The 23,298-nt window shown below is 32.3% G+C and overlaps 1 protein-coding gene across 1 annotated transcript; it reads right to left on the reverse strand.

The window, feature by feature from the left end:
• Window positions 1-1,619: 1,619 nt before the first annotated feature.
• On the reverse strand, window positions 1,620-23,025 carry LOC107968061 (uncharacterized). Its single transcript, XM_063792646.1, has 7 exons — window positions 22,743-23,025; window positions 19,042-19,114; window positions 17,458-17,517; window positions 11,772-11,834; window positions 11,040-11,171; window positions 5,543-5,600; window positions 1,620-1,749 (listed from the first exon to the last, which is right to left on the reverse strand). The coding sequence occupies exons 1-5, from the start codon at window positions 22,785-22,787 to the stop codon at window positions 11,077-11,079; spliced, it is 336 nt and encodes a 111-aa protein (XP_063648716.1). The 5' UTR covers window positions 22,788-23,025; the 3' UTR covers window positions 1,620-1,749; window positions 5,543-5,600; window positions 11,040-11,076.
• Window positions 23,026-23,298: the final 273 nt, after the last annotated feature.

Here is a 23,298-nt window from a genome sequence, read left to right on the forward strand (position 1 = left end):
TAATTTGTAATTACAAAAGTTTGGAAATAATTCAGGTGTCTGTGAGTGCAGGACTAGTTGAATAATTTATAGTTCATCCACATACTGAAACATTCCGTAGCTTTAAAAATGAAGAAAGAACATCTCTGCACTGACTGGAAATAATCTGCAGAATGGAATATAAAATGAAAAAGGCAAAGTGCAGAACAATAAGTACTGCATGCCACTTTTTCTATAAGAAAGAGGAAGAGAAATGTGTATATGTATTAACGTGTTCACTCATATACATATATATTTGCTAAAATAAGTTTTAGAAAAGTAAATAAAAATTAATACAAATGCTTTCTATAATCGTAGGGAAAGACAAGGATGGAAGGCAGAGATATAATTAGAACCCTCATAATAATTCTTTTTATGTAGCATTGAATTTGATAATTTATGCATATTTTATATATTCAAAAAATAAAATTTTTATCAAAGGGAATAAAGGCAGACAGTAAAAGAAAAAGGGAATTAAAACAGAGTATGCTGCTAAAGTTTGAAATTTTTAAAAAAAATTCTGCTAAGTAGGTAAAAATATTTTAATGAAGTTTTAATTTGCATTTCTGCTATTTTGGCAAAATTGAGCATCTTCTTGTAGGCATAAGACTCTTTTTAACTTTTTTTAAAAATGTGATGTGATTATTTATTCCTTTTTGCCCATGTTCTGTTATGTGTTGTTCTTGATTTTTAGGAATTCTTTTTATATCAGGGATGCTAACCTTTTCTCTGTGCTATAAAGTACAAGAATTTTTTTTCATCAGTTCATTTGATTTATAACTTTGATCATTTTTTGTTATGCAAAATAATTATATAGTGTTAAAGTGTATCAAAATTTATTTTATTGTTTTAGAATTTTGAGTGTTAGGAAGTTTTTCCTAACTTCCTGTAAATATTATAAGAATAAATAACATAATTATTCCTATAAACAATTATGTTATCTTCTAGTCTCTCTACAGTTTCTCTCTCTCTCCTACCTTTCTTCAAACATTGTGCCATAGCAAAAATTGTACTGTCTGAAATTACACAGACAAGGAAGACTTATTCCAGGCTATTGCAACAGGGCAAGAGGTTCAACTTCACTAAAACAAATGGATGAAGAGTTTCTAAGAATTGAGGTAGAGATGGCATAGGGCAAGAGGATCACAGGCTGTTTGTATTTGCTAATTGGTCTTACCCTCCGCCCCCTGCACGACCCCACCCTGCCCGCCGACACCCATAAAAAGTAAACTGTCTTGTATATTCATGACAGGAGGTAGTTTTGCAATTTAGTGCAAGGGGATCACAGAGGTCAAGCTCCTACTCTCCCAAGACATTGGGAGGTAGAGATTCCATCTTTCTTGATGATTACATTTCAAAGAGATGGCTGCCAGGTATTTGAGGAAAAAAAAAGTCCTGATTACTGAAGCTAGGTAAAGGCTTTCTAAAAGATTTTCACATCAAATGGGCAGAGAAAAAGATTATAATTACAAGTTTTCTAAAGTAAATGTTCTAAGAACTTGGTGGGCAGGGGCCTAGAGCCAGGAAGTCTGGCTGAAGTTTATTCTTGCTTAGGGAAACATTAGGGGCCTCTAAGTCACTTCCTTTCTTCCAGGCTACTTACCTTTCTTCTCTTTGTCATTTAGACAGGTGGTATATAATCCTTTCATAATTTATCTTGATATACAGATAGATGATGTTTGACTGCTGCAACTGGTGCTCATCTGGGATCTAGAGGCAGATATCTGGGATCTGTATTAATGGAAACTTTTTCACAATCTCCATGAAATAAACAGCTGCTTGCACACATGATTTCTTTCCTACTACAGTACTGATTTTTCACAAATAAAAGAAAAAGAAATAATACTTTATAAGAACAACAGCAATAAAAAAGAAACAATCTCCCTTATTTTTATTTGAATGAATATGTTTTGTGAAAAGCTGTTTTGTATTCAGGTGGCTATGTAATCCTGTAATTTCTCTAGAAGTTTTCAGAATAATTTCATACCTTCTTTCATTATAGGTTTCCAAATGCATAATAGGGATGAGTGAGCTTGTGAGTTTCTTTAATATTTATTTGAAAATTTAGTGATATAGAGTTATAATTGATCAATATTACCTTCTCTGAGGAGTAATTTAGAGACTAAATGCTATACATTAATTGTGGATTTGTTAGAATAAAATCCTCTGGATAACACAGAGAAGCAACAGATGTATTACCAAAAGTAAAAACTTTTAAAGAATACAACAATTGAATTAACATAATTCTCAAGCTTTTAATTTGCTTTTCTCTCCTTGAAAGCATTCCTGGCCTTGATATATCAAAACATCATCACCCCATCTACCACTGTATGTTTTATCAAAAGGTCAGCACAAAATGCATAAATAATTTAAATGCAGAATTTATTTTTAAATTGCTTAGAAATACAATTGCTGAGAAGTTATGATACAATGCTTTATAGCTACCCAACTATTTTTTAATGCTTTAAGCATCACTCAAAAAATGAGAAATACAATAACTTTTATGTTTCATATTGAGTTGACTTTACCTGAATAAAAGGGGCAAGCCCTTATCCTTCAGCAAGCTGATTTGAAGAGAGGACTCAGAAAACAATACTCAGAGATAGAATGAAGTGGCTCCCTGAATGTTTGCTGCCTTTAAACTCTAATCAATTTATAGAAATTAAATCACTGCCATGCCTTTCTCTAGACTAATATTAATAGTCAGACAAAATGGAAATAACAAGAGGCATTATACAAAATTATATAACTATTGTATTTGTTTGCTTTATTTTATCTACAAATAAAAACAAGCTAGTATTCATATAATGTGAAAAGCTGTTGTTTTTACGTGTGTTTTAATGCTTTATAAGAGCAACAAAGAAAAACATTTCAGGGCTGTAAAAAACACCTTTTTTAGTGTTTAGAAATTATATATATTTTGGCCGGGTGCGGTGGCTCACACCGGTAATCCCAGCACTTTGGGAGGTCAAGGCGGGCAGATCACCTGAGGTCAGGAGTTCCAGAACGGCCTGGTCAACATGGTGAAACCCCGTCTCCATTAAAAATACAAAAATTAGCCGGGCATGATGGCGGATGCCTGGAATCCCAGCTACTCGGGAGGTGGAGGCAGAAGAAACACTTGAACCTAGGAGGTGGAGGTTGCAGTGAGCCAAGATCATGGCATTGCACCCCAGCCTGGGCGACAAAGCAAGACTACGTCTCAAAAAAAAAAAAAAAAAAGAAGAAGAAGAAGAAGAAGAAGAAAAAGAAGTTACATATATTTTAAAGATACACAAGCCCACATAAGGGAGCACCTATAGGCCAATGATGAATAATTTGAGCATCAAAAATAATGATGAATACTATTGAGCAAACACTGACTATATAAAAAGTTATGATATTAACTCAAAAAAGTAGGAAAAAAAGACCAAAAACAAACTTATAAACTATCAAAACAAAGCATTAGGTTTTTTTTTGCCTTTCCAAATGGTCTTCGTTGACGAGGGGAAAATCTTTACTGAAGAATTATAACTAATAAATGTAGGATAAATAATAGAACTAGAAAGCCACGGTTATCAACGGTAATGAAATGATTGAATCAGGCAAAGAATAAGGACTATAAAATTATGACATGAAAGGTTTAAAGAAAATCTTGCAGTGGAGCTATTTGCAGTCCTAACCACTAAAAATAGATTTTGTTCCTCTGGATGTGGTGCTAAACATGAAGCACCCAGAACAACCTGTGAAGGAAGTTTGCCAAAACTTCTCTGAATCTCATCACATTTTAAGGATAACTTATTATTTATATAAAGTGAAATGACCCCTTGACGAATCAAAGTAAAAAGTATGATGTGGGATATTTTAAAAGAAAACATAAATTTATTTGCAATAAATTTATGATAGAAAACAAATATGTATACCTTGTTAGAATCTAAATTTGAGCAAATTACTTGTAAAAATGTATTTTAAAGACTATCAATAGTATTTAATTTTTGGCTATTTCTTCTAAGACACCATTTCCAATGTGGGACTCTGGTTCCTGTGACCAGAGGCTCTGTTTCAGACCTTATTCACAAAGAATTGTGTCTGTTTCAACCTGTTTAGAAGCTACCTGAAGGACTGACACAAGTCATTTGTCTTTGGTTTTTCTAACTTGAAACTCACACTGGACCACAAAGCAGGGGACATTTCCCAAAAACATTGTAAGGCCAATGAACAAACTGCAGCCACCTGGGGCGACATTACAGTTGAAGCATACAATAGAACATCAAAAGCCTTGGAGGAAAAATTTGGGGGGAGGATTTCTTTGCAAAATTAGGCCATTCAAAAATGCCTGATTATATGGGGTATAGAGAAAGCCACGTGCACACCCAGAGCATAATGTATGCACACAAAAATCCTGAGAAGACTCTAAGCTTTCAACTTTAGGTAATCTCTAGTCTCAGTGACAGCAGAGTTATAAACTGCCTTACTAAGTGTTGAAGGCCCCAGCATATACTATAAGCAAAGACTGAGATTATATTTGTTGTTTTGTTTTTGCTTTCTTTTCCTCTTCTCTGTCTCTCTCTGTCTCTTTCTCTCTCTTATTTTAATTTTTCCTCTTGTGTTGCTCAGAGAGAAATCTGTTAAAAACACTAGTTGAACACACACTAAAGAAACAGAGACATCAGAGACCACACATGACAGAAAATACAGACTATATGACAAAAAAGACTTTATAAAAGTTACTAAACAAGTAACCATCTATACCTTATGAAAATAAACAACAACAAACCCTAAAGAAGGGAAAGAATCTGACTTCTGAAGCTACCACATTATAGTATTCAAAATGCCCAACAAAAACAAACAACAAAATCAAAGGCATACAAAGAAAGAAGAAAGTGTTGCCACTTTGCAAAAGAAATGAACAGAAACTATCGTTGAGAAAGTATAGACATTGGACTTACTGGACTAACACTTTAAATCACCTGCCTTAAATATTCTCAAAGAGCTAAAAGAAGTCATAGATAAAGAGCTAAAGAAAACCCAGAGAACAATGTATTAACAAATAGAGAATATTAATAAAGAGACCAAACTTTAATAGAAATCGAACAGAAATTCTACAGATAAATATTTTAAGAACTAAAATGTATAAACATGCTACAGGGTTTTGGTAGTAGAATTGAGTAGTCAGAAAGAAGTATCAGAGAAGTTGAAGACAGGAAAAATTTAAATTAATGAGTCTGAGCAGAAGAAAGAAAAAGGAATGAACAAAGTAAACAGACTAGGTGACCTGTGGGGCACTATCAAGCATGCCAATATACGCATAATGAGAATCTCAGAGGAAAAAATGGAGAGAAGTGGGAAGAAATAATATTTGAAGAAGTAATGACTGAAAATGTCTCAGATATTTAAAAAGACATGAATTTACACATCAAGAAGCTCAGTGAGGTACATGAAGAATAAACATAAAGATATTAACATGGTGACACGTTATAAACAGATTGTGAAAAGCCAAGGACAAAGATGGAACCTTGAAGGAACCATGAGAGAAGAAACTCACCACGTGAAAGTCATCATCAATAAGATTAAGGCCGATTTCTCAACAGAAGTTATGGAGGCTGGAAAAGAGTGAGAAGACATTTTTAGAGTGCCAAAAGAATGAAAAAAACTCACCCCAAAATTCTATATTCACCAAAAGTATTCTATATCTGGCAAAATAATCCTCCAACATAAAGGAAAAAGGCCTTTCTAAATAAACAAAAGCTAATAAACTTCATTTGCTAACAGAATTGCCCTGTAAGAAATACTAAAAGGTGTCCTTCAGCTAAATATAAATGTCTATTATTACACTTCTAGTTTGCAACTCGTCTTTCTATTTCCTACATATTTTGAAAGACAAATATATAAAACAGTATTTATAAATTTATATTAATGGGTACAAATTATATAAAGATACTATTTGTGACAAAAAATGTGGGATAGATTTGTATAAGAGCACAGTTTTTGAATGCTATTGAAGCTAAGTTGGTATCTATTTAAAGTAGATTGTTATGAATTTAGAATTTTAATAGTAATCCCTGAGAAAATATCTAAAATTTGTTTGCAAAAGGAAATAAGAAGAAAATCAAAATGGTATGGTAAAATCTATTAAACATAAAAGAAGGCAGTGATGTAGGAAATGACAAAGAAGGGATGACAGAAAAAACCAAATAACAAAATGGCAGAAGCCCCTTGTTATCAGTAATTACTTTAAATATAAGTGGATTAAACTCTCCAATCATAATACAGAGAGAGGCAGAGTTGATATAAATAACAGTCTTTTAAATTTAGATCCAAAATCACAAATAATTTGAAAGTGAAAAATGGAAGAAAAAAAGATACTCCTTGCAAATAGTAATCAAAGGCAAACTGAGTTGGTTATATTAATACGATACAAAATAGACTTTAAGTCAAAAGATATTTCAAGAAATAAGAAGAGTATATATTGACAAAAAATGAATCCATCAAGAAGATGTGACAATTATAAATGTATATGCACCAAACAACAGAACTCCCGAAACATATGGGGCAAACATTGACAGAATTGGAGGGAAAAATAAGCATTTCTACTAAGAAAATGGGGAATTTAATACACTGCTTTTAATAATGGGTAGATAGAAGATGAATAATAGAGAATGTGAGAAATTCTGTAAACTAGTGAGACCCAAAAGCCATATACAGAACACTCTCCCAGTACAGCAGAGAGTACATTCTTCTATAGTGCACATTATACAGTCTCCAGAATATTTCAGGCCATAAAATAAATTTCAGGGAATTTGAAAATACTTAAATCATGTAAAACATAAAAACAAAAACACAACATATAGAAACATGGAATGCAGTGAAAGCAGTTCTGAAGGGAAATTTAAAGCACTAAATATTAAATTTAAAACTACAAAGATATATCTCAAATCAATAACTCAACTTTACACCATGGTTACTAGAAAAATAAGAGAAAACTAAACCCAAAACTAGCAGAATGATGGAATATTAATAATTAGAGCTGAAACAAATAAAATAGGGAATAGAAAGAGAATGAAACACAAAATTGGCTCTTGGAAAAGGTCAAAAAACTGGCAAAACTTTAGCTTTAAATACAAAGTAAAAAGAGAGAATACACAAATAACCAAAACCAGAAATGAAAGTGAGGCCATCCCTATTTATCCTTATAGAAATATAAAGGATTATAAAAACAATTATGAACAAATGTACACCAAACTTGGTGACCAAAGAGCAATAGACAAATGTTTAGAAACACACAATCTACAAAAACTGGATTATGAAAAAACAAAATCTGAAAACCTGTGAGAAGAAATTAGATTTAACCAGCAATAGTAATAGTAATAATAATAACTTTCAGCAATGAAAAGTCCAAGATCAAATGGTTTCACTCATGATTTCTACAAAATATCTAAAGATGTAACACCAATCTTCTTCAATCTCTATTTAAAAATTAAAGAGGAATCACATGTACTAGCATATTCTATGATGCCAGTATGACCTATACCAAATGCAGACAAAGATATGTCAAGAAAAAAAGACAACCAACCAATAGCTCTTGTGAATTTCATGCCAACATCCTTAACAGAATACAGGCAAATGGAATTTAATAGCATATTTTAAGTATTATACACCATGAAACAAGTGGGACTTATCCCAGTAATACAAGGGTTGTTCAAATAGAGAAAATCAATCTAAGTAATACACACATTAATAGAACTAAGGAACATTTTTAAAAGAAAAAAAATTTGACAGATTCCAACACTTTTTATGATAGAAAAAAAACTCAATAATCTAGCAATAGGAAGGAATTTTCTTAACAAGATACAGGACATTTATGAAAAACTCACAGCTTACATTATGCACAAAGGTGAAATGTGGAAAGCTTTGCCCCTAAGATCAGGAATAAGATAAGAATAACCTTTTTCACCACCAATATTCAACATTGTATTAGAAGTTTGCCATATATATATATGAAAGTAGGCAAGAAAAAGAAAAAAAATGGCATCCCAGTTAGAAACAATTTAAGCTGTTTCTACTAGAGATGACATAATTTTATACACAGAAAATCCCAAGAAAAAAACAAAATACTACTAGAGCTAATAAATGAGGTCAGTTACAGAATAGTTTCAATACACAAAATTGTGTTTTGCCACCAATCAATCAGCAATCTGAAAATAAAATTAAGAAAACAATTTCATTTATAATAGCTTGCAAAAGAATAAAATACCTAGGAATAAATTTAACCAAAGAGATGAAAGACGTGTATACTGAAAACTCTGCTGAAAGAAATTAAAGACAAAAATAAGCAGAAATGTTCATAGATTAGAAGACTTTATAAAGTGAGAATACTGCTAACATTGAGCTACAGATTCATTGTAATCTCTATTAGAAATCAAACAGCGTTTTTTACAGAAATAGAAAATCTGTACCTCAAAGTCACGGAATACCAAGGGACCCTGAATAACAAAAGCATTAAAAAAGAAAAGAAAGAGCATTCCTATTTCCTTGATTTCAAAACTTCAATAAAACTACAGTAATCAAAACAGTGTGGTACTAGTATAAAAACAGACATATAGATTAAGGGAATAAAATTGAGAGTCAAGAAATAAGCTCATGTATCTTTAGCCAATTTATTTTTGACAAGCATGACAAGACTGTTCAATGAAGAGAAATAGTCTCATCAAAAAGTAGTGCTGGGGCAAGTTGGTATCCACATCCAAAAAAGAAAAGGTTGGACCTCTACATCACATTATGTGTTAAAATAAGTTAAAAGGGATCAATTACTTAAATATAAGAGCTAAAACCTTTAAAAAATTAGAAGAAGACAGAAGACGTTGTGGAGGCAATAAATCTTCATGACCTCGTGTTTGGCAATGACTTCTTAGATATAACACCAAAGCACAAGCCACAACTAAAAAGAAGATAAGTAAGACTTTATCAAAATTAAAAATGTTTGACTATCACAGGGCATTTTGAAAAAGTTGAAACTGCAACCTACAGAATAGGAGAAAATACTTGCAAATCATGTACCTAATAAAGGTTTAATATTAAGAGTATATAAATAACTCTTACAACTCAATGATTTGAAGACAATTTTAAAATGAGCAAAACTTACATAAATATTTATTCAAAGAAGATACACAAACAACCAACAATCACATGAAAAGATGGTCAACACTCAGGCTACATATAGATGATCCTCTAAAATAGTGTGCTGAGGCAGAAGGTAGACACAAAAATCATACATTGTATGATTTCATTTGTATGAGATAAATAGAATAGGTAAATCCATAGAGACAACATATTGGTTAACAGAAGGGGCAATGGGGAGCAACTGTTTAATGGATATAAGATTTCCCTTTGAGGTGATGAAAATATATTGGAACTGGACAGAGGTGAAGACTGTACAACAGTTTGAATGTACTGCATGCCACTGGATGGTTCAATTCAAAATGGCTAATTTCATGTTCATGAATACCAACTAAAAAAATGGTGTCATTATTTGGAGTGACAGAGTGATTGGGCCACTAGGCCTATTGTACACTACTGGATTTTTATAAAACTGAATGTATATAGCTGCACACTCCAGAATGGCATAATATTTAACAGTATGCTAATTCTCTGTATCCCTACATAGCCATTCTCTCTTGACAAAACAAATCAGGGAGTTGAACAACAAGGCTAAGAAACAAACAAAATCCAAGACGTTGTTCAGATATAAGGTTAGTTTTCTCACAATTTATTATATATTTCATTTTTATAGAAATACTGATGCAAGGAAAGAAAAAACATATTAAGCCAAAGTAGTTTTAGAGGTGCATGTGTGTAAACTTGATGTAGTGTCCATTTGATAGTGACTAACATGATATTACATAGTTTTTTTGCCTCTTCACCCATCATTTTATCTGAAATTTCCATTTTAGTCATTATATTGTGTTAATGTTTTAGTTGGCCAATATATACCCCCTCTTTATCATCCAAGGTTGGAATCAGCTGAGCAATACATACTAAGGTTGATTGGAGGAGGAGGATTACTGCCTACCCCACTAAACATCCACAGCCTAATCTCTAATAACCTGTAAATATATTATTTTATATAGTAACAGGACGTTGCAGATATGCTTAAGTTAATGATCTTGAAACAGGGAGGCTACATATGGATTATCCACATAGAACCAATGTAATCACATGGGTCTTTGAAAGTGGAAAATATTTCTAGACTGTAGGCAGAGAAAAAAAGTGTGACAATAGAAGCAGGATAAAAGAGCTAGCCATGCAACCCACTGTTGCTGGCTTTGAAAATAGAGGAAAGTAGCCACCAGACAAGGGACTTAGACAGCCCCCAGAAGCTGGAAAATACAAATAAACAGATTCTCCCTTAGAGCCTTCAGAAGGAATGCAACACTTGCAACACATTTTAGAATTCTGATTTCTGGAACTAGAAAATTACAAATGTTTGTTATTTTAAGGCACTAACTCTGTGGTATATTATTATAGCAGCAATAAGCAACTTATACAGTGGGTACATAATCATGAGAAATACGGCAAAGATCTGCTGGATACTTTATCCCTGAACTAGTATATTCAATAAGGTCCCTTTTACTACCTGGCAGAGAATAGATTGAGATACTCTTGCAACACATACTGACAAGCAGACAGGTGTTTCAAGAAAAAGAAAATTTCAATACCAAAATTGTCCAGTTCATTTTTCTAAAGTTAATATGAGCAGGTAAAATTTAGAAGTATAACTAAAAATGATACTTCAGAATTAACACTGTACACTTTATATTATGTCCTGTGTCCAGTAATAGATAAAGTTAAACTATTCTCCATTAGTATTCTACAAGATTAAAGTTCATTAATGAATTCCATGTTGCCAAGCATGATTTCATATTTCTGATTTCTCGGTTTCAAATACTGTTTGACTTCCTAGAAACATTAACACAGTTGATATTTCTTTTTTGAAACAAGCCCCTTGTTTTCCCTGAAGCACTCACTCTTCATTTTCATCTTACCTCTCCAGCAACAACTTCATTATCTCTGTAGGCTCATTCAACTCTCCAAACTCAGAGCCTGCCTTTTTCTTCTTTCTTCTTGAAATCTTATCCATTTGCATGACTTTATACCTCCTCTGCATACAGATGACTCTAAAATAAAAGTAAAAAAACTATAGGCCATATATTTGACATCTATATTTGCTTATTTACTTTTCAATAGACATTGTCCCTTGCATGTCCCACAGATAAAACGCACACACATGCACAAGCATGTGCACACACACACGTCAATCCATTCCTCTTGAGCATTTCCAAATGAACCAGAATTCAAAAACCATACTCGATTCTACTCTATCACCAACCCCCCCCCCCCCTTCCCCAGTGGCTAATCTTTCAATGAATTCTTTTATGTCAAAATTTTCTATTTCCAAAATTTTTCTTAGTTCCATGTACTTCTCTCTATTTCCATACCTTCTTAACAGTCCCAGGCACTTCATCTTCTACTTAGACAACTGAGTGCTCCAAATTATCTCTATAATTTCTTACTTTTTATTAATAACATTCTTCGCATTTCAATAAAGACATCATTTAAAAGTATTTATGAGGAAAGTTTAATCCACATCCAGATTCTACTCCTCCTTTTCCCTTTAAAAAACATTTTAATAGCTTTCCTTTAAATGTAAAATAGCATGTAAACCCCTTTATAAATTACAGTCTGCAAAGCTCTGTAGAAATCTGGACCCTGCTTACCTTCCCATCCCATTTCAATTCCTACCTCCCTGTATTCCAGATAGACAAGCCACTTTTCAATTCCTGAAAGTGAACAAGGTTTTTCCATTATTAAACCTTAACAATGTTCAAATCCTTTGCTCAGAAGGCTCTTTTTTGCTTTTTATTTTTATTTTTCAAGTATGAGCCTAAATATTACCTTCTTACTGGTGTATTTCTTAATATTCTTCATAATAAAACACTGAATTATCTCTATAATGAATATGCTTTATAATTTTTCAAATATTTAACATTTTTGTTTACTTATTTATCGCAAGGCTCCTCTTCCCCACGTCACCCCATCCCCCATGCTATGAACAAACTGACCCTTTGTCCTTCATTTATCATTTTATGCAACACAAGACATTCTTAAGTACACTTACAATAAATGTTTTTCAGCAAAGGAATGAGTGAGAGGATTATTTTATTGATTAGTTAGCAGGAGGAAGGATCCAGGAGAGAAACCTATATAGTTCTAATGGAGATAATGGCAAAAAAAAATATTTGAACTCCGGAAAAAGCTAGGCTATGTGAGATACCATGCTAGAGATCATGGGTGGGGTAGAGAGGATTTTATGGGAACCCCAAAACAAGAGTTCAAAGTTAGTGACTGACTTTGAAATCCTGAAAAATCCATGTAAAAACATTAACAAACTGCCTTAGATTGAATGATTGCATTTCTCATATAGAATAAATTCAATTTTTTCCTCAAACTTCATACATCTAAGAAAAATGCTAATAGTAATCTATTCCAATCTAATGCTAACCTAAAACTAATATTATATTTTTCTATCAACTCATTCTTCCTTTCTTTATTTTTTCCCCTCTTCCAGTTGTTCAGAACAAAAATTTTAGGGTCATCTCTTACTCTTCTCTTTCTCTGACCTATCAGAGAATCTTGTTTGCTCTGCAAAACACAGTTAATGACAATGTAACAGTCACCACAAAACTTTATTAGGATATAGTAAGAGAGTAATGGACTCCTCTTTCTTATAATGACTATTCTGAAAGAGGAGTCTGGCTGGACCGTTTTATTTTCTTTTGAGGAATATAAGAGCCTGAAACTGTGCAAGGACCTGACAGTCATCTTATAGGAGGGAAGATGAAGCATCCCAGGTGTCCTCCTTGCCCCAGCTTCACATATACCATCAACCAAATTTGTTTCAACCAATTAGGAGATTCCTGGATTTGCTGCCAGTGTCCTGGAATTGCAGCCAACCAGACATAGGATAGTCTCATTAACATTTACTGGAGCAGGTAGTAACCTCCACTAGATTTGAACGTGTAAGGATTTGGATTCCATAGTTCATCTCCCAGAACTTGCAGCAGGTTAGACCATCAGGCTCATCACAATAGTTTCATTCATCACACACACACAAAAAAGGTCCCAGTTTTTCAATGAATGCATTAATCACTCTTAGATCTCATTCTTTGCTTTTTTTTTTTTTTTTTTTTTTTTTGCCACAATCCACCCTCCACTGTCACACTAACTATGCAATACTGGTTCTCGAATATCCTTGCTTCCCTCCTTGTCACACTCATATAATTTAAAATTAGGACCTAAAGTGGTATTGTTAAAACATAAGTTTGATCATGTGAATCCTTTTCTCTAAACCCTCTGTTATTCCCCTACCACACTCAGTGTCAAAGCAAAAGTACTTACAATGGACTACAAGGTCCTGAAAAATATGGTCCTGTTATCTCTCTGAACTCATCTCTTTGTAATTTCTCCCTGGCTCACTGTTTCTAGCCGCGCTGCTGTGTTCTGCATTGGCATTTGCACTTTGTTTTCCCTCTGCAGGAAACGCTTTTCCCCAAATATATGTAGGGCTCACTTCCTTAGACCTTTAAGTCTTTGTCCTAATTTTCTTATAATTTCAATTGTCCAAACATTGGACAATTTATCATCAGAAATAGTAATAAAACCATCATGCATTGCTGATCGGAGTGTAAAATAGAATAGTTTCTTAGAAAGTGAAACATATAATTACCATATTAACCCACCTGTTGCATTCAAGGTATTTACCCAAGAGAAATAAAAATGAATGTCCACAAAAAGACTTCCACTGAATGTGCAAGGCAATATATTCACAAATGTTAAAAACTGAAGCAGCCTAAACATAAACTGGTGTATAAATAAGCACAATATAGTATATTCATGCAATGAAATATTCACCACTTAAGTGGAACAAACTAGGAATACATTCAAAGGCATGGATAAACCTTGAAAACATTATGCTAACTGAAAGAAGCCAGAAATAAGAGTGTAAATATTGTATAATATCATTTACATGAAACAGAAAAAAACCTATGGAGAAAAAAGGCAGATAGGTGGTTGCTTGTGACTGGAAGTTGTAGTGAGATTGACTCTAAGTGGCCACAAAATAATGTTTTGGTATGATGGAAATATTTTAAAAGTGGATTTTGATGATGATTATCCAACTCTATAAGTTTACAAAAATCTTCAAACTTAAAATGGCTTAATCGTATGGTATGAGGTTGTATGGTATGAATTGCGTGGTATGAAATAATGCTATTTAAAAATAAATAAAGAGAAATCGTGATAATCAGTTATAATATTTGTATAAAAAGAATTCATAGTGATACTGAAAAGAAGGAAAAAAGGCTACTCTTTATAGAAGAACATCACGATATACAATAAATTATAGAATTAGAAAATATTTTGTAACTTTTATGTAATGATCAATTCAGGGAAGGATAACCAATGTGTGTTAAAATACATTAAGTCAAAGGGTGATAGAAAACCGGGAACACACATGATTTAAATACCCACAAACACTTACTAGTTACCATGTGGAGTGGTAGCTTTAAAGGGTTAATTATGGTGGCTCTTATCTTAAACAAAAGAAATGAATGGGGAAAAATGAGCCCAGTAAAAATTGCCTTCTGATGTATTGAAAAGTTTACAATATTACTTATATACTATCTTAACCAAAATGTTTAATAAATAATGATGAAATAATTAGACAAATCCGGATTACTGGGATATTATATAAGACTCCTATTAACAGATAGACCTCAAAATGTTATTGTCATGAAAAAAATACAATTTTAAAAGGAGCTACAATTTTAAAAGGAGTATTGCTGCTCTAGATCAAAATGGGACAAAGAGATATATCTTTAATCTTAATGCAATGTGGGATCCTTGATATAATAGAATTTAAATGACGACAAATTCTTTGTACCTCCTTCCAACAAGAGGCAGAACAAATTCCCTTTTCTTTGAACCTAGGTTGGATTTCTGAATTGCTTTGAATCATAAACTGAAGCAGAAGTGAAGCATAGCCATTCTCAGCCAAGACTTTAAGAGTCTAGGAATCTCTGTCTTTGCTCTTGGATCCCATCTGCCATCATATAAGAAAGTTCGGGCTAGACTTCTGAATAACTAGTAACCACATGGATATTCCAGCCTCGATCCGTCTCTCAGTTGACTGTAGCTATGTGAGTGACCCCCGACTACATCATGTGTAGCAAATGGACCAACCAGCTGAGGCTTGCCCAAACTCCGGACCAACAGAGTCATAAGAAATAATAAACCACTGGTGTTTCAAGCAACTGTATTGCTTTGTTTTAATGTAGCAAGTGATAATGACCATCTCATGATATCCTACACCAAGCAACAAACAAAACACAGCTGTCAATAATAATGTTGTGATACTAGGTTACATTGAATATTGGCTGGATATAATAAAATGTTATTTAAAATTTAAGGAGCATAATTATTGATATGTAGGAGTATATTCTTGTATTTAGGGGGTAGGGACTTGAAGATTTAGAATTAAAGAGTATTACTCTCTGTTACTTATTCTGTAATACTTCATCTAGGAAACAAAAGCATATATATATATATATATATGCTTTGAATATATATATATATGCTTTGAATATATATATATAGTCCTGCCAACACACAAGGCATACTTATTCATATATATATATATATATTCAGAGAAAATGATAAGCAAATGTGACAAAATGTTAAAAATTATTAATTTTAGGTGAAGATTGTGAGAATATTCATTGTACTATTCTTTCAACTACTCTAAAGTTTAAACAAAATTAAAATAAAAAGTGAGAAAATATGAATGAACAAATGAATATATTCCAGCATTAGAAAACTGTAATCTCTTTATCAGTGACATTTTATCTTACATCACTTTTTAAATTTAATCCACAGTTCTCACCAACCACTCCATATTCCCCTTTCCTGATTTTTTAAAAATAAAACTTATTGTCTGACAAACTATATATTTTTTATATATTGTTATTATAAATGCATTTAGTTACCATACATTTATATATTGTCTGTATTCCTCATTCCTGCCAGATTATAAACTTTATGAGAGCCGAGATATAAGAACAAAGATTTTTGTTTACTCTTATTCAATCCCAAGAGCTTAATAGCTGGTATATAAGATGCACTCAGTGTTCATTGAATTCATGCAACTTGACCTTAAAAAATAGTCTATTTTATAGTAATAGTGCCATTATATTATTAGAATAATAATTTATTCTAATATATTATCGGGTTATACAACAAATAATATTTATTTCAGAACGTCTATCTTAAGAATCATCTAAAGTACTTTACATATATAATTTATTAATATTAAGAGCACTCAAAGATAAGCTTCATTCCCATTTTCAAAGGAAGAAATTTAGACTTGGAAATTTTAAGTGGCTCAAAGTCATACATATAAGAGAAAGATTTTTAAGCACTAGTCTTCTTTCTTCCAAACAGGCAGTGTTCTCAGTTCTTATTTAGAGCATGTTTTGTCTGGATGAAAATTCTCATCTTTTCTGAAATACATAGCTTTGGGTGAGATTCATTAAGATAGGTGATGGGAAGAATCAGGCTGATTATATAGAATCTAATTTCTAAAATACAATAGCATGTGAGGATTGGTAATACATTATTAGTCTTTACACATTTCTGCGTTTTAATTCAATTTTATTAAAATATGATGAGTCAATAAAAGAATCAGAGTTTTAGAGCAAAAGAGTATGACTTTAATCAAGCAACATTATATATAGCCCATCTGATGTCCACTGAAGTTAGATATGATGTGTTACATATTCAGTAGAGTCATTGAAATTCACATGAACAAAACAATTACAAATAAAGAATCCAAGATGACAAGTTAAGAAGCAAATAACAGAATTAATTGGGAGGAAGTCTGCTATTCGAAATACTTTTTCAGCAAGAGAGATTAGTTCTTGAAAAAAAGCAAGCAATATATTTGAAAAAATAAAAAGGTCTTAATTATTGGAATCTAGACAGTCATCTGAACCAAATAATCTGAAGAATTGGCTGAGAGCAACTTAGCTAATTGAAAAATTAACCTTTAATTTTAATCAGCAAATGTTAATTTGTTATTCAAACTCATTAAATTTCTGTTGCAATTCTAAAACAACCTACCAATTTGTAGATATAATAAATATATATTCAGATGATGTTTTACCTCATGCCAACACACAAGGCATACTTATTATATACACAATGTTTTACCTATGAATGAAGATAATACCAGTACTTTGACAGTGACAGACATTATCCATTTATCAGTCTTACAGTAACAAATGATAAACATTCTAACCAGAGTCAAGATGAAATTATACAGCTACTTAAATAGTTCATCCAAATTACCTTGCCAGATGCCATGTATTTGTTGGTCCAATAAATGATGTGCTAGAATATACAGCGGTTCTATACATGATTGTGAAGAGAAATTCAGAGTTAGTGTGCTGTGGAAGGAGTAAAAATTATTGTAGTAGTAGACATATGACTAAATGGAAGATAGAAAATTAACATACAAAAATCAGTTGTGCACTAACAACAAACTACCTAAAAAAGAAATTAAGGGCGGGGCGTAGTGGCTCACGCCTGTAGTCCCAGCTACTCGGGAGGCTGAGGCAGGAGAATCGCTTGAACCCAGGAGGTGGAAGTTGCAGTGAGATGAGATCGTGCCACTGCACTCCAGCCTAGGTGACAGAGCAAGACTTCGTCTCAAAAAAAAAAAAAAAAAAAAAAAAAAAAAAGAGAGAGAGAGAGAGATTAAGAAAATCAATTATATTTATAATTGCATGAAAAATATTTAATGAATTTAACCAAGGAGATAAAAGATCTGTACACTAAAAACTGTAAGACATTGATGAAATAATTTGAAGAAGACACAAATAAGTGAAGAAATGTTCCATATTCATGGAATCAAAGACTTAATATCGTTAAAATGTCCATAACACCCAAGTGACCTACAGAATCAATACAGTCCCCATCAAAATTTCTTTTCTCTAGAAATAGAAAAACTCTTCTGAAGTTTGCATGGACCCACAAAAGACCCCAAATGGCAAAAGCAATCTTAAGGAAAAGAAGAAAAAAACCTGGAGGCATCACACTCCCTGATTTCAAGTTATACTATAAAGCTATATTAACTTAAAATGTATGATATTGGCATAAGAACAGAAATTGTAGACCAATGGAACAGAATAGAGAGCCCAGAAAGGAATTCAAGCATATATATACAAATAATGTTTGTCAAGGATATTAAATTCCATGTTATGGTACCCTAGATAGAATCCTGGAACAGAGAAAGAATATTAGGTAAAAACTAAGATAATTTGAATAAACTATGTATTTTAGGTAATAATAACTTACCAAAATAAATCAATAGTGACAAATGTGACACACTATTGTTAGATATGAATAATAGGGAAAACTGGGTGTGGGGTATATAAGAATATATATACAACACAATGTTGTGTGTGTGTATCTATCTACATATATCTATATCTATCTATATATATCTATATCTATCTATATATCTGTATATATACACATACATATATCGTGGAATACTACTCAACCACAAAATAGAATAAAATTATGTCTATTGCAAGCAACATGGATGGAACTAGAGGCCATATCCTAAGTGAAATGATTCAGAAACAGTCAAAAATCACTTGGCCTCACTTCTGAGTAGCAGCTAAATAATAGGTACACATGGACATACAAAATGAAATAATGGACACTGGAGACTCTGAAATGTGGGAGGCTGAGAGGGGTATAAGAGATGAAATACTACCTATAAGGCACCATGTTCACTATTCAGGTGATGACTGCAGTAAAAGCCCAGGCTTCACCACTATATGATATACCCATATAACACAACTGCACTGGTACCCCTAAATCTATTAAAAAAATTGTAAAAGACAAAAAAAAAATTTCCATTACCTTGTCGGGTGTATACGTCTGTGGTTGTTGATATCTTTAATGTATTTTTACTTGATAAGAATTGCAAGTGTATCTTAGGGAAAATACAACAGAAATATTAAAATACAGAATAATTTTAAAATAGATATTATTAAAAGATTATACAAAGATTTTGATACTTAGAGGAGACACACAATTTCTCTGTTGCCATATTAGAAAGAAAATAGCACTTTCTCCAGATGTTGTTATGAAACCAACCTAGCATTAACTTATGAAAAAAAAAAGTGGAGGAAGCATATTTTGATAAAGTCTTAAAAATATAGGCATTCTTTGGTAGCTCACAAACCTTTTGCTCCCTGATTTGGTACAGAGAACATACTATAGGGTTACAATCTCTGATTTGAATCTTTAAATATAATAATGAAATATTATTACTGAAGTACAATTATATTAATCTGAAGTATGGTCATATTTTTCTTTCTTAAATGACTTTTTTTTCAATTGAAGGAAAGCTAAGCATACAGTATAACAATACTTTGGTAAAAAATTATTATAGCTAATATGTTTTGTAAATGCTTGGAAATAAAATACTCTGCCCCTTTACATTTAAGCCACAATATTTTATGTCATAGGATCCATGTTATTTGCAATAATAGCAACAATATTTACAGCAAGATAAAAATTGGGGCCCAAAATATCATTCAAGCTTTGTTCTAATACATTATTACTATTGATACCTAGGTGTCTTTAGCATATTAATTATAATTTTTTTAAATATGGTTTTCTCATCTGCTATATGGTGGTAATAGTGTCTGCTTTCTATACTTCATAGAGTGTTATGAAGTAAAATGAGATCATGTATGTGAATGTTTGTGAATTATGAACTGAAAAAGCACTAAATTTATTTTTTTCCTTTTGGACTGTGTTTTCCTTTATAGTGAAAGGAAGAAATTGAAATTCAGAAATGTAAACAATTATGAGAATAATAATAAATAGTTCTCAATTTACATTACAGAATTTAAATTCCTGAATCCAAGCTGTCACATTCTCCTGAGTGTTTGATTTAGTTGAATGGCAGGACTTTGATATCTGGTGTGACACCTTCTATCTTTTTATAACCAAGCAAATATTTATTGACTTATTGCAAATGATATCTAGACTCTTGATATTTAAAAATTAACATGTTTTGGCCAGGTGTGGTGGCTCATGCCTGTAATCCCAGCACTTTGGGAGGCCGAGGCGGGCGGATTACCTGAGGTCAGGAGTTCGAGACCAGCTTGGCCAGCATAGTGAAACCTTGTCTCTACTAAAAAATACAAAAATTAGCTGGGCACGGTGGCAGGCGCCTGTAATCCCAACTACTCAGGAAGCTGAGTCTGGAGAATGACTTGAACACAGGAGTTGGAGGTTGCAGTGAGCCAAGATCGCGCCATTGCACTCTAGCCTGGGCAACAAGAGTGAAACTCCTTCTCAAAAAAAAAAAAAAAAAAAGGAAAAAGAAAAAAGGAAACGTGTTTTACTTTAAAAGAAGGCACTAGTATTTACTATTAATTTGGATGTACAATATCTGCAATAAAGCATATACAGTAAAAACAGATAAGTAAATAGGTAGATACAGGTAAATGAAAGAAAGAAGGACAACCATACACATTTGTATTTTCTTACACATGTGCATACTGATTGTGCACATCTGTATGGATAATTATGTACTAGGAATAAGTAAGTTGCTCTGTATTTGTAAGCTTCATTCCTAATTTATTATTGATAAAAGTAGGCCTTTGGGAAAAAAAAATTATTTGGCATTTTAGATGCCCACTGAGAAAATGAGGATCAAAGAATCTATTTACAGTAAAGAAGGGGGAGGTAAAAACTAATTAGTAATTATAGCCTATAAACATTTACAAATTAAATCTTCTTTGTAGACTTAATGTCTTATGATAAAAAATGTTCAGTCAGATGTTCCTTTTAAAGAAATACTGTTAAACAAGAATATTTCAGTACCACATTCAGATTCAATTATTTTAAAATAATTTAAGATCAATCTGTAGCAAGATTTTCATCTAGAGATTTTTGATAGTTAACCAAATGATTTGGTATCCTCTATCTATTTTATAAAGTGTTAGGCCTACTGTCGATAATCATTGAGACAGTTTCTCCTAGTGTATAAATGATTCATTTGAAGGAGGTTAAGTGCTTTGGGGAAACTTTATTAACTTTTCCAGGAGCCAAGGGTATCATTTAACAAATGGTACTGGCTCTTCCCATCAAAAATGGCCCATTACACCCAAGTCATGTATCATATGTCAGGTAAATATAGTACTTATTTTGTTGATTGAGCCAGAAAGATTAAGAACCTTTCCAAAAGAGGACAAAATGAAGCATTAAAGAACTGGGACCAAAAAACGAGGCAATTGCCACCCTGTAGTGCTTAGTAAGTCATTAGCTCACATTCCCTTCACATTAGTACACTTCACTTCAGCACAGTACCATATCTCACAGCATTTATCAATCCACAAAGAGAATCAAAGCAGTAAGAAATGTGCTCTTCATTGTCGATCAGAAAAGCCAATTACAACTTCTATTAAATCCCTGTCTAAGTCAGCGAAGTGCAAAGCAAGCAAAAAAGTCACTTCTCCAGTGTATGCCTTTTCAGGAAGATTTGACAACTTACAAAGAATTATCTGAAACGGATGATCACGATCATTATGTGTCTATCATACAAGTGTTAAACGGCTGTGTACTACATACATACTGTAAGAATGAGGAAGACATTTTTAAGAATATTGGCTTAAAATGATTTTAGTAGCCTCATAACCTCATAAGCTGATATTTTAGACAATCTTGTCTTTTAACTTAACCTAGCAAACACAAGTACAGCTTAAGAATTGTTTTACCATTTTAACTTCTGTACTATATTAATCTATATTGTAATAAATTGATTTTAAACAAAAAATAATTTTTATATTAAAACCCATATACTTCAGAAACTCTGAAATTCCACAACTTCTGATACAAGACTCTAAATAATATAAAACCAAATAATTACATTTGTCATTTAAATTATGCAACAAGTTGAGACACGGAAACTAAACAATAATCTAATTAGTTCGATGTTGTAACTTACTGTAAGAAAGGCAATGACTTTGTATATCAATTTTATTATTGTTGAACAGGTTTACATAATATACTTCTAGGAAGTAAAATTCAGTCTATTAGTTGTATTTTCTATAGATACCATAAGGAGCATGATTTTGAGTTTATGACTCACAAAATCCTGATTCTGACAGTTTTTTAGTAGATAGTAATTAATAAAGTGACAACTGACAAATAGGAACAACAGAAATCTTGATATTTAAGTTGCATTTCAATTTCACTTCTAAAGATCATGAGTCTGCTTTCCTATTAAATTCATTGCTTTTTATGACTTTGAAGAAGATCTCTTAGAGTCATGTCAAATTTTGCAATTTGGGGCAAAGACCATGCCAGAATTTATAGGACAAAAAGTATATCATAAAGGTCTTGATAGTAAGTTCTAAAATTTTAATGAGTATAAATACATAACAACTCAGACATGTCTAGAAAAATTTTATCAAACCAACTTATCACTCTCTCATACCAAAAGAGAATCTTTTAAGTTATAGGCTTTGTATCAGTTGTAATTAAAATATCATTGTAGAACTAGTTATGAGAAATTTTAATCAGAAACAATTAAATCCTCTCACATAGATACAGAGTTCCACAGTCAAATAAAAAATCAGATGTGTCATATACTCATTTGCTCTGTCAGCTTGGAAGCCTTAAGAGAAATGACAACCCAGTAGCAAAGAACACACTTAGTAGTCAGATCTTGGTTTCCAATGTCATTCTCCATAAAAGAAACCAGCGACATTTGTAGAAATGGCTGATTCTATGGTGGAGCAAGAAATACACACAAGTCTGGAGCATTTCGTAGTGCCAGAGTAAGGACGTGCTGGGAAAAAAAGAAAAAGAAACAAAATACATTAATGGAGATATGTCTAAAGATCACAGGAGCCAAAATCAGCTCTCAATGGCCAATGCTGAACATTTTGAGCAACAAAATCAAGTAATATTGGATTATAATCCAACATTTAAACACACACACACACATCCATGATATAAATTAAATTTGGAATAAATTAATGGGAGAAAAGAGACAAATTCCCCATGAAGAAGAATTTAAAATAATTAGTGTAGATATTCTACCATCAAGAATGAAGAACATAACTACACACTTCTAAGGTGTAGGCTGCACATAGA

This window comes from Pan troglodytes, chromosome 14, assembly GCF_028858775.2.
Source record: "Pan troglodytes isolate AG18354 chromosome 14, NHGRI_mPanTro3-v2.0_pri, whole genome shotgun sequence".
NCBI lineage: Eukaryota > Metazoa > Chordata > Mammalia > Primates > Hominidae > Pan > Pan troglodytes.

Bases quoted from the DNA above. Each gene is read 5' to 3' on its own strand.
- LOC107968061 (XM_063792646.1), bottom strand. From the start codon at position 22,787: ATGACACATCTGATTTTTTATTTGACTGTGGAACTCTGTATCTAT. The intron at 19,115-22,742 runs GTGAGAGGATTT...ATTTTCCCTAAG, and splicing joins CTGTGGAACTCTGTATCTAT to ATACACTTGCAATTCTTATC. The intron at 17,518-19,041 runs GTAATGGAAATT...AATCATGTATAG, and splicing joins AGACGTATACACCCGACAAG to AACCGCTGTATATTCTAGCA.